This window comes from Crocodylus siamensis, chromosome 3 (genome assembly GCF_052110815.1).
Source record: "Crocodylus siamensis isolate JL-2025a chromosome 3, ASM5211081v1, whole genome shotgun sequence".
Taxonomy (NCBI): Eukaryota; Metazoa; Chordata; order Crocodylia; family Crocodylidae; genus Crocodylus; species Crocodylus siamensis.
In genome coordinates, this window is record NC_143397.1 from 171,150,757 (window position 1) to 171,163,616 (window position 12,860).

General features: G+C 40.2%; 1 protein-coding gene across 6 annotated transcripts in view; it reads left to right on the forward strand.

Moving 5' to 3' along the window:
- DLGAP1 (DLG associated protein 1) overlaps positions 1–12,860 on the forward strand; it is a 698,746-nt gene that overhangs the window by 681,150 nt on the left and 4,736 nt on the right. For all 6 annotated transcript variants that reach the window (XM_090039737.1, XM_090039733.1, XM_090039735.1 and 3 more), the window contains 2 exons: positions 6,490–6,581; positions 10,157–10,309. In XM_090039737.1, the coding sequence (XP_089895863.1) occupies positions 6,490–6,581; positions 10,157–10,309 (245 nt within the window). The remainder of the gene's footprint in view (positions 1–6,489; positions 6,582–10,156; positions 10,310–12,860) is intronic.

Genomic DNA, 12,860 nt, shown 5'->3' on the forward strand with positions numbered 1-12,860 from the left:
GCTAGGATCAGTACCTCTATATAAAGCACAAAAATCACATGGTATATATAACCTGCAGAGTCTTTATCTGCTTTTTGAATCTTTTTTTTTTTTTTTTTTTAACTGTGCTTGGTGGCAGCAGCAGGAGGAAAGGGGTCGACCTTAACAGCCCTTAGTGAGTTATCGGTTGCTTTGTGATGTCATCTGAGATTCTTGAATGTGACAGCTGTTTCCTGAGGACATTGTTTGACATTCCACTGCTGGACAGCAGTTTCCTATTCTACCTGCTGCCAAATAAAAGCATATGGTGAAAGTCACAGTAGCCAGCTCACTAATGTTGGGAACAAAAGCTTGTTGTTGTAAACTCAGAACCAAATCATGTCTTTTATAAACTCGGCAGAGACGGCGGATTTTTTTTTAACTGATAAAACATAAGCAGAATAAGGAATGCATCTTTTGTTTTCAGCCTTCAACTCTGACAGTGCACAGTGCATGTTTGACCTGATAACAAAATAATGACAATCTGCAACGAGCAAATTTTCCTCAATGCCATGGCAGCTGACAGAATGCTTGTTCCCTCAGCACTTGAAGTAAAACGATACAAGCTTCTTCCAGACAATGCAGCCCTTGTGTGAAACAGCTGTCTTGGGGAGACGGCTTACTGCTATTTGACAGTAGCTTGTATGTTACATAGATACGTTCAGTATTATCTAACTAGGAATGAATCTACCAGATGGGACTGAATGTTTCTTGCTAGGAATGCAGTCTATTGCTGTGTTAAGCAAGCAGGTTAAGGTTCAGCTGTTCCAGGGGGAAATACAAATATACAGAGAAATGTCTTTGGTCCTGTCTCATCTTGAGAAATAATTGTACAAATATACTGGTTTTACTTGACAACACAGTCTGATAAAACTGTTGCATGTGTAGTAAGCACACTGATACCCCTTTTCTATTGTATACTCATTCTTTCAAGCCATGACACCCAATATGCCTCCATCATAGTTTATTTTTTTGTGTATGTCCAAGTATTGTTTCTAGGAATTCTTGTGCTTTCTCTTTATGCAAGGAAAGAGTTAAAGATGCAAGCTTAAGTATGCAATTAAGGACTTGATCTAACATTTATTGAAGTTACTAGGTTTTTGTCAGTTGATTTCAGAATAGTTTGGATTTATCTATTACATGCTTGCTATTCTCCCCCTCTCCCCTGCCCCCAAAGCAAGATATTACACTGTAAGCCTGTTAAGGAATCCTATCCATAACAAACTTTGACTATCCTAAAATCCTTTCCTCATATTGGCATTAAATCAGCAGAATATGATCTCAGGGTACATTTGTAGCCAGCTGAAGTATAGGAAAAAGTAGTGTTCTTACAATCCATGGTCTACATTCCATATTCATGTACAGCTTCAATATTTCAACTGGATTTAATTCATCCTAAAAAACTGCAAATAGTTCTGATTCACCACAGGTCATGGGTATTATGCAACTGCATTGGTAGATGTAAATAGAGAAATGAGTCAGAACCCAAATAGTTAAAACTGCAATAGAAAACAAAGGAGGTCAGAAGACAAATGGCCACCATCATCCTGATCACTTAGCCTGAATACTTTATCCCTCTGGGCTTGTGCATATACAAAGGGTGACCTCAAATCTTCACTACCCCTATTATTGAAGTCAAGAGTCTCCGCTTGCAGTTATGTTGGGTTTACACATTTTCATGAAAATTTACTTTTTAAAGTAAAATATAAGCAGTGCAGCCTAGGAACAAGAGCGAAAGTTTGGGCAAAGGTAAAAAGACTTCTCTTATCTTAACTGGCTAGATATGAGAAATGGTAACTAGAAGTAGTCAAAGTTCTGACTAATTTTACTCCCACTATCCTCCCGTACTTCTGTTTCCTCTGATTTCTGATAAATATTCTCCCTTACCATGCTCTATGCATTCAGTCTGTTTTTCAAAGTCTCAGAAGACACAGGTCCCATATATTCTCTCCACCAGTATTTGAAGAATGAAATACAATAGCAAAAAAAAAAAAATCTACAAGCTACAAGATACTATAGTTAGGAAATGTCAATTGTACTATTAAAAAACAGATATACATTTAGGGATTGATTCTACAGCCCTTACTTAAATTAAGTAGTAGTCACCTATCAACACAGACCCAATAACTTCATCAAGATTATTTCTATAATTAAATGTTATTCAAACCAAGGACTGTAGAATCAGGTCGTCTTAACTTGCTCTATTGAGCCTTTATTCTCCTTAATAGCTGACCTAGGGGTATTTCCTGCCTTTTGTCATGCCTTGAGTTATTTAAATGCTGCCCTGTCAACATAAATAGGCTAGAATATTGGTCCATCCTACTTTAGAAATAGATTGTGACAACTCCTATGGCAGGATCACTTCATATGCACAAGATGCTTCTGACATTTGTGTTTAAGTTGTTAGTCTTGGTCCCAGTGACTGAGTCATTCTTTTCTGTGTTATTCTCTTTGGGTTTTTTGCCTTTACTTCTTTACCCTTGCATTTATTTATATATCATTCCAAAGAGAGGACTGAGCAATGTATAGACCTAATAGAATTGATAGTCCCTGCCCAAAGGACCTACAATTAAGCTTAAGCATACAAATGATGAGAAAAATCAGTAACTTAAAGGCTTCTCTCCACAAGGAGATTGATTGGTATAACTGATACAAAATAAATGTCCCGCATGGATGTTACTCTGGAACAATAATAAAAAACACAACAGTAAGAGTTTCACATTTTGAAATAATGCCCACATGGTGGAGTTATTTTAGAATAAGTAATTATTGCAAAATAGCTATTGCAGAATAGTTATTCACAAAACAGCTGTGACAATAGATCCCACCCCCCCTCCAGTAGACCAGTTCAGGAAGTAGATTTAGAAGGAAAAGTGGGTCATAGCAAAACAGATGACAACTACCAGTATCACCACCCTTCTGAAACAAGATACCTCACTTTCCCCCCGAGGGAGGTATGAAGGCAACACGTGACAGATGTTAGTCACATTACTTAATACACTTCTGTAAAGTCATTCACGTCTGACAGTAATGAGTGTAGTATGAGAAACTGTACAGATTAGAAGGTAACATGAGTCAACTTCTATACCCATTTCCAACTGTTATGACTGCATGTTGGATTCTAGTCGTTTGCCATTGGCTTCGTAAATGTCGAGGTTCTATGAATTGAAGGTGTCGGTTTAAGTATTTTTGTCTTCTGGATCCCCCTCTCCTGGTGCAAAGGGCTTTGGCTATCTCTGATTAACATATTTTGACTCATATTTTCACTTTCCTGTGTTTGGCCCCAAACTGTTGTGGGTTTTTTGCAAGTGTAGAGCCTCTCAGGATTTTAACCAGAGAAAGAGTATAGCAGCACGTTGTTTTCTCCGTGTGTGTGTGTTTTGTTTTTTACTGTTTCCTAGGTCCTTTCTTTCTGGCAGCAGAAGTTTTGACTGAATTAGAGAGAAGAGCATTCTGCCTTCAAAATTAAAAGCAACATGTATTGTTGAGGCAGAACTGGAAAGACTTTGCTTTCTGGGAAGATTCCTTTCAGTCTTTCATGTTCTTTGTCAACAGCTTTAAAAAAATCTTCTGCGACAGGGTTGGTTGTGCTGGCTGGTAGAACATTAATAGACTGCTTGTTTTGAGGGGCAAGAAATCAGCAACACTTGACTAGATACATCAGCAGCTATAACAGAAACAGTAACAATGGAGAACAGCATCAGCATGCACCTCACAGTCAGCTGGGATGGTGATTTTCAGAGAAACAGCCAGTCGCTAGGCAGCCAGGCCTTCCTTTCTTCCCTCATTCTACTTCATGATAATTTTGGAATATTAAAAACTTTTATAGCTTGAAAACAAAAGAAAGAGGAATGATTCCCTACCCTCATGGCAAAAGTTATTATTACTTCATTTGCGAACACGCTTCCTACATGATTTCCCACAGTCACTGTCCATCCTACAAACAACACTTTCTTCATTTTTAATAAGAAGTTTAGAGCCCATTCTCTCCCCATCTCTACTCTTGGGCTCTGTTGTGAAGTGTCGGATGGCCACGCTCCAGATGAGGCAGCTGTGCTGAAGTATACTCAGTGGGAAGAGTTTTCATAACAATGGAAACCACATGAAAGCTCTCGGAGTACCTCCTCCCTACTATTGAAGCCTCCTTTCAGTTGAGTGGTTTGCACATTGGGTTGCATAAATGACTAGACACACCAAGGGGTCCATTTTCAGCACTGTGCGCAGGGAATTAGACACGCAAGTCTTACTAACAATAATGAGACTGGTGTGTAGAATTCCCTGCGCAATGTGTTGAAAATATCCCACTTAGTGAATCTGCCAGTTCACAGCTATTTCTTGGTAGTGGTCATCTGAGCTATGAGAACAAAGTAAAAGGCTTGGGGTGAAGAGAGGGTGTATACGACTCTTTTCCATGCCTTCTAAAGATAAAACTGGAACATTTTTCCCCAGCCAGCTTTTTATTCCTCCTTCCTACTCTACACGCAACTTTGCAACCATAAGGCTCATAAGCATAGCAATACAAATTAGAAAGCAAAATATGGGTCTGCGATTGTATACGTGCTTTCCATTAAGCACACTTCAGCATCTAATGATAGCTTTATACCTGCTTGGTCCATTTATTTAAGTGTTCTTGATTATCCAGAAAAAAAATTGGCAAATAGGTAATTTTGTGGCAGCACTCTGGTAGCAAATGGATAATATGGGCCCTGCTGGGTCACCAGAGTTCTTGGTTTGTTTTACAAGTCAAATATCTTCATGGTATTTTCCCCCCAAGAAGTCTCCTAACATTGTGTTAGAGTGGAGGAGAGAGGCAGCGTGGTCCACAGACATGGCACAGAAGACCTGGATTCTATTCCAAATTGTGCCAGTGGTCTGCTGCGAAGTGTCATGACCGAGGTCACATTGCTCTGTGCCTCTGTTTCCCCTCCTTCATGTGTCCATCTCACCTGTTTAGATTTAGACCTAGTTTTTAATCTGGGGTTTCTGTCTGTTACAGAAATACAGATAATTAGGGGATAATAATATTGAAAATTAAAGCAGAACAAATTGTGTTTGTGTCTTTCGGTAGTGAAGTGATAATAATATTTTTTGGCTTGAGATACTACCCAAAAAAATCAGGGTTTAGTAGCAGATTCCAGTTAGAAGGGAAAATTGGTGATGAAGATAATTTTGTTGGTTTACAAACAGGCACTTACATGCAAGAATGGACACAATCCCACTTTTCTGAGCACAAAAAGAATAAGATAAACCAAAGACAGATTTTTTTTGTTGGTCACAGCACCAAATCTCTTTAAATCATCATTCCCCAAAGTCTGCCCCTATCTCTTTTCTTTCCTTTCCCTTTCCCGAAGATCGCATTTTTGGTGTTAATTTAAGTTTCAGCTTTGTTTCTGTGTGTTTCTTCTCTCTTCCCTTTCCAATATGTACACCTACCCCCCTCTTCCCAAATAAACAATATTCCTCAAAGCCTCCGTTACCCAGCTACTTCCAATTCCAGAGCAGACTGCCTTTGTTTTAGATGGTGACTTATGCTTAACAGATTCCTCAGCTGTTTCACAGCCCAAGCAGTAACAATATAAATTCAAGCTCAGCCAACTTGTTATAGAAACATATGCTATGGGCCAAGATCTCTGATGTGCTGCACAGATCATTATATACTGTTCGGATGGTCCACGGAAGCTTAGCTTGGCTGGCCAAATGAAGACTCTCTCAGTGGGCCTGAGTCTCCAAGGGGTAAAGAACTAATACAGAGGCTCCTTGATACCTTCCTTTAGGACCTGGCTGGGTCATTATCAGCTGCTCAAATGTCTATGGCAGCTGGATACAACTAAAAGCAACCCTGAGGCTTCTACAAGTTGTGCTGGTGGCTGAAAAAAAGTTTCTGGGTTGCCTTTGGGCTCTGACCTAAACCCCTACTCCCTCTTTTGGGGACCAGCATAACCTAGCAGCACTTGGCCAGTCCCTAGAACTGAGCCTTATATTTCTAAGTGAAATAGCAGAGGTGTTGGTAGAAGTAGGGTTTCCCAAATAAAGTTGCCTTGCAAGTTTGTAACAATTTCTGCAAGCTCTTTGCTATTCTGCAAGTGGGCCAGTCTACCCTAAGAAGTTTTACCTCTATTGCCTGTTGCCTAGAGATGCAATTTTCTGCAACATTTCTCTACAAGCAAACCCCTTAGTATGATTGCAGTTACACCAGCATATTTCCCAATTCTGATTTTTTTCATTTGGGGAAACCAGTATAAGCTATACCAGCAAAACTGTGGTTTAGCCTATAAAAGTTGTATATGTACAAACTAGGAGGGTTTGCAGTAGTGCTGCAATGTTATCTATAATGCAGATCAATGATAACACTCTTTAAAAAAAAACATAATGTCAACTACTACATAGCTTTTTCATTTGCTTATATGTTTCAGTCTCTGTAGTAAAGGGGACTGTAACACAGTGGCTGACCAACATTTGCTTTCCTTTCAGTTCTAGGGAAGATTCGAACTGCAGTGGGCAGTGCCCAACTTCTCATGGCCCAGAAATTTTACCAGTTCAGAGAACTGTGTGAAGAAAACCTGGTACGTAGCATGCATTATAGTTATGACTGTGTGTCTGTCACTGCTAGGGAACTGACTCTGAGTTACTACATCCTAAATTAGATGAGATTTTTTTCCCTACAACTTGTTTTTATGAAGGACTTGATTTTGGCTTCCTGCCAATGCAAACTGGGAATAATACAATTGCAGTTAATGTAGTCACACCAGTGCAGAAACTTTGTGATGCCTGGGATAGAAAAAAAAAAGAGAGAGAGAGAGAGACTCAAAAGGCTTTGGATGAAAGCCAATGGATGTTTTGCCACTGATTTCAATGGAGCCTGGATTTTACCTTCAAAGCTGGAGACTGTTCAGATAAACACTCATGGTTTGGATACTTTTCCATATTGACTGAACCTTGAGTCTTCAAAGTTGGGCTGAAAATCTCATGAAATGAGACTCATATGGGATTTCCAGGGCCACCTGCCTTCTGGTGAACAGAAGTGCAAGGAGACTAGTAGTACTTGTATTATTTTGGCTCTTTCGCTTCTAGTACTAGGAAGCAGTGTTAAAATGAAAACTAATAAGACATTTTTTCCAAACCTCAAAAAGGAAAAATAGTTTGTTGTGTTAGCCACTTATCAAGTATCTCAGACCATGCTTTTAACTAAGATTGACCCCATAAAAGTAGGTAAGCACAAGCACTCCCAGTTTACTCATGAGGAAACAAGCAGAGAAAGGTGGACAACAGAACGTGGAATGGAGCACAAAACTCACCACTTTCCATCCTGTGCTTTAAACACTGTATTATTAAAACCTCCAGGCAAGCTGAGGTAGGGGAACTGTGGTACAGTATTGCCAGCCCCCACCACATCAAGAATTGAGATAAACTCTTAAAAAAAAAATCAAGAGATTTGGCATGTAAATCATGAGGTGCTCTTTTTGAAGTGTGGCGGTGGGGTTATTTGTGGAGGTGTGGGGGGCCCCTGCACACCCTGGCAAGAAGCAGGGTCCTGTGGGTCAGGAGTGAGGGGCAGCAGCAGGGCTGGGGAGGCCGTAGCTTGAGAATGAGGGACAGACACAGAGACATAAATGGGCTGGGGTAGGTCATGTGACAGCTGCATGCCACTCATCCAGGAGCAGAGGGAAGGCGCAGCCCCCTACATCTCCGCGCACCCCCAGGGGAGGCATGGGGGACACATGCCCCCCAGATTTGTGCATGGGACAAAGGCAGGCTGCCCACTGTGGGCTGGGGCTCTGCGCCCTGCTGCCTTTGTCACAGGAGCTGCTTGGCAATATTGCTGCCTGCTGGGTGGGCAGGGGATGCATGGCTCCCGGGGCAAAGGCAGCAGGGCACAGAGCCCCAGCCTGTAGTGGGTAGCCTGCCTCTGCCCCATGCACAAATCCAAGGACACGTGCCCCCCATTCCTCCCCTGGGGTTGCATGCCACTGTGGGAAGCCACCCCCCCACCCGCCTTCGATGACCCATCCATAGCTCTGTTGCATGACCCGCCTTGGCCCCAGGGCCCCATTTACCCCAGCCCCTGTCCCACTCCCTCCCTCACCGTAAGGGCCTTGATCTCCCCACCCCTGCCCTTTCCCTCTCCTCCTGCCCCCTCCCCTCCACAGTCTTACTGGGTCAGTGCTCTCTACATGCACCAGAAGAAAAAATCCCAAGATTTGAGGGTTCTAGCCGGAGATCCTTAGTCAGAGTTCATTTAACTTGGAAATCGGGAGTCTCGCGATTTTTTGTTGTTGTGAGAGCTGGCATTACTGATGATTACCACATTACAATTGAATGGATTTTATTTTCTGTTGTTAAGAAAATGCTTTTTTAAAGTGCTGACTTCACCTTAAGGGATGGAATGAATTTGAATGTGACGTGCGCTTTCATTAAAGCCAAAGTCTCTGTGAAGTTTAAAAGTAGCTGGATAAAAGACATTAAAAATAAATATATCCCTGTAAAAACGCCATATTTAACTCTAGTTTGTAATCAAAGGTGCAGTCTTTTAGCAACATGCTAAAATTTTCAAGTTCCACTCTTGTTAAAGAGATGGAAATGTTCAACACATCACAAAATCAGGTCCTAGCCTCATGGCTAAAGACTGTGAAAAGAGCCTACCTCCTAGCTGTGCTGGCAAGACCCCTAGACTGAACACAGCTCTGCCAACAGAAGAGGGCTCCTTCCAATTTAGCTGATGTTTTCTTGGCGAAGGCATGCCATACCAACAGAAAAGCGTTTCTTCTGTTGAAGAAAAGCACACCCTGCATCTCCACTAGGGGGCTCTGCCCCTATAGCTATGCTGCTGTAGCAGTGGTGAGCCATCCATAATGTAGACAATCCATCTGTTTCAAAATGCAATAGGAAAAAACACTCTGCGTTGCTGTGAAGAATGAAAAAGCATTTTGCTAATCTAATAGTTATATAATCAATTATAGTTGATACCCTTTCTATGTAAGAAAGTCATTTTTGGTTGGTTTGTTTCTCCTACAGTCACTGCTTTGGTGGTATACACATCCTTTTAAAAATCACTTGCCAGCGATGCTGTGAAATACATGTCGGAAGACAGTTGTTGAGGGAAACAGCTTCATACCTGGCTCTTCAGGGTTTACTTTTGCTAATGAGAGAAAAAAAAACCATAAACACTTTATACGGACGTAAAAATATAACCATAACCTCAACCAAGCCAACTACTACACAGAACTGTGGGAGTAAATTATACAAAGCCTTTATGGAACTGCTTTTAAGAGGCACTGAGCATTCACAAATCCTACTGATTCCTACTGGAACTGCAGGTGTTCAGTGCTTCTGAAAAAGCAGGTACCCAACAGCTCATTTCAATTAGAAACTAAATTTCAAATAAAAATTGCTTATCTCATCGGAAGTTATCCCTGAAATGCATTCCACCAGAGCAGTGCTCAGCATTAAGGTAAAAAAAAAAAAACTTGCAAGCCAATGGCATATGCAGAATTTCAGGGGCTACATTCTGGTTTAGTTAATTATTCTTTCTAAAAGGATACACTGCAAAAAGCAGAATTAACATGCATCCTTTCCTCCGAGATTTTCACTCTTCAAAGATTCTTCTTGCTAATAATCTGCCAAGGACACATGGTAGACTATTTTTTTTGCTGGAAGTGTAGTCTTTCCATAGTCTTTAGCAAAGTGCATAGAAAAATTAATGAATGCATTGCTAAATGAATAGATGCACATACACTATCATCAGGTAATATCCTGGCATCCATGCAGTTAAATGGAGTTTTGCCATTGACTTCAGCGGGGTCAAGGTTTCACCCAAGCATACCACAGTGATCATGCCCAAGAATATTCCTACATAGCTCTTTTTACAGAGGGCCAAAAAAGCAAGGCAAATTTTCTCCGCATTTTGGCACATAGTCAGAAATAAAGCTTTTGCCTTGAAGTCCCTAAACATACCAGAATTTGCCCCGATTCTTCACAAGTAAAACCCTGATAAATAACATTGTGTTAACTTTCCTTATGCATCTACTAGATCAGAGAAGTCTGATTAAATTTCTACGCTGCTGAGTTTTGTAGCTGTTTGTACAAATGCTTTACATTAATCGGTACTGAAGCCAAAATTCTTTTTTCTTCTGTTGTACAGAATCCTAATGCACATCCAAGGCCGACCTCCCAGGATTTAGCAGGGTTTTGGGATATGCTGCAGTTGTCCATAGAAAATATTAGTATGAAATTTGATGAACTTCATCAGTTAAAGGCCAATAATTGGAAACAGATGGATCCTCATGACAAGAAGGTAGAACAATGTAGATTTTGTATGCTTCATTTAAAACCCTGCACAAATACTGGACAAATTAAATAGGCCTCTGCGTACAGCACTGATGTTAAAATGTGAAATGAAGCTCATATCAGATAAATTTCATTGTAATAACAATGTTTACATAATAATCATCTGGGATATTATCTGTAATATGTTTCAGGCATATTTTTTAACCAAATCTGTCTTTGTGAATCAGATAATGGGAATGTGGTACTTTGTTAAACTTTACATTTAATCATATTAGATGATCAATCGTTGGAAGGAACTGCCTTATATATTGATTCTCAAAATTTAAATAAATCACATACGGTGCATATTACTGCATAGACCAAGAGTTCAGTTTAATTGCACACTCTAGGCTGTGTGACTGAGAGGAGTAGGGAAGTATTGTGATCATCACTAACCTGGGTAACCAGCTCATAAATGCAGCGAGAAGCTGCTGTTTTACAGATCTGAAAAACACTTCTTAGAAATTACATGTCATTTTTTGTTTGTTTGTTTTCTTTTTGAATTTTTTTTTAATGGGAAGTCTTGTTCTTGGGTTCACTATGCTGGCAGGGTCATTTACCCATGATAATCAAACTCATCTGCAACACTGGTAACTTTTTAATTTTTTTTTAAATGTAGTCTTTTGTTGTTCCCATAAGAGAAAACTAGTTTCCAACTGTGAACCGTGTTCCTCTTTTCATTCCAGTATGGCACAATGTATGTATTTTTTCCTCCTTACCATCTGCCTCAGGACAGCAGATCAGCTGGACAAACTGCACCTTGGGTGAACACAATGCATAACTGAAAAACTGCCATTATCAGCATTTATTGTTTTATAGTGCCTAAGGGTGTATGCTACATGCTTTGCAGTAAACGCTTAAAAAGACAGGTCCAAATCTGGAGGATCTTTCAAACTAATGGCTGTGTTTCCATTAGCCTCATTACAAGCAAGAATAAGTCTCTGCCTGATAAATATGACATCTAGATAGGGATACAACAAACAGAATGGAGGGTGGGACAAGAATCGCACCTTGATCTGTTAATATATGGTGGCTCAGGCACGTACATGGTCTTCCAGCTTAACCTAAGCTGCGATCCATCTTGTTGCTAAAGCAGCATTTTGTCCTGGATAAAAACCATATTTCCTCACATAAATTACACTCCCGAATAAGAGGTGCACCTTGCTTTTGAAAGGCAGAATAAAAGGGGGGGTGGGGGAGAAATGATTCCTTGTAGTAAGTAACTACATAGCAGCAGCTAGAAAGCCAAGCCTGTTCGTCATTCTGCTCCCTGTGGATTAATGCAGATGATTTTTCTTTTTGCTTGGAAAACAGCAGAAACTGTTCTTGCCATATATTTGTTGCATATAATGCACACTCCAGTTTCCAGCGGCTGTTTCTTGGTGGGGGGGATAGGGGGAGAGGGGGTGTATTGTACACAAGAAAACACATCCTACAAATCTTCCAGAAGGAAGGTTTGGAAAAAAACCCACAATGCTGACATGTGTTTTGCAAACGAAAAGAAAAAATTCACCTCTGTTATTCCCAAATTGGGAATGGCAGGTTCCAGGTTAAATCACAAACCATCAGGAGAATGCCACTTGTGTACAAAGCAGGGAATTTTTTTTTGACGGGCTGATTGCAGAGATGTGGTTTTTTGGCCAAAACACAAATCAGGTAATCATTTGTCCTGGCATTAATTGAAAAAAACAAGGGCTCAAAAGCTGAACACAGGCATGCTAAGGCACACTTTCATTAACTTCTAGAATAAAACCTTGTGGAAAGTGAAAACACTTTTCCTTACAAAAAAAAGAAAGCTCACCAAAAAACATCCCTCTTATTTGCATCTGAGAACATTTCAAAGCATTACCAACAAAAGAAAGACCGTAACGGGATTAAAATAAGTTAAGCAGTATTGAAAAAGGAACATATGCATCATGCAACCTATAGTAGGAAAGCAGAGTTTAGGTGTTTTAAAGAATTAGATTGACTTTGTTCCTCATTTATATAAACATTTGTCTGGGATTTTAAATTAAACTGTTGAGGATGTTGTGCAGCCTGTAAGCCTTTTAAGACAGGAGTGCTGTGGCCTGCACAACTTCATGGCCATAAGTACAAACACACAAAGCACATGTCATGAGTTTGTTATCGGAGTAGCCTTTAATCACGGTCAGACAGCTCATTGGACTGCTGGCTGCAGGGAAAAATGATGGGGACATTAATTCTTACAAAAGAAAGAAAAAGAAACTTCATATGGAATCACTTTTGCATTTGCCTCCATCTTTAACCTTGGAGACTTCTTTAAACAATATCGTTTAATCTTTGGAAAAAGAGGGAAACTATACATAAGTGTAATGAGGCACCTTTATATTTCATGCAATGGAAGCTGTTGTGACCAACATGAGACAAAACTAAAGACTAGAATGTAACCTTTGTAGTGTAATAAAATCCCTTGTCTCAGAAGCCGTGCTCACAGTTGGAAGAGAGGTAACTTAAAAGACAGTCTAACTAACTTGACAGAGACTTGTGGCTGCCTGAAA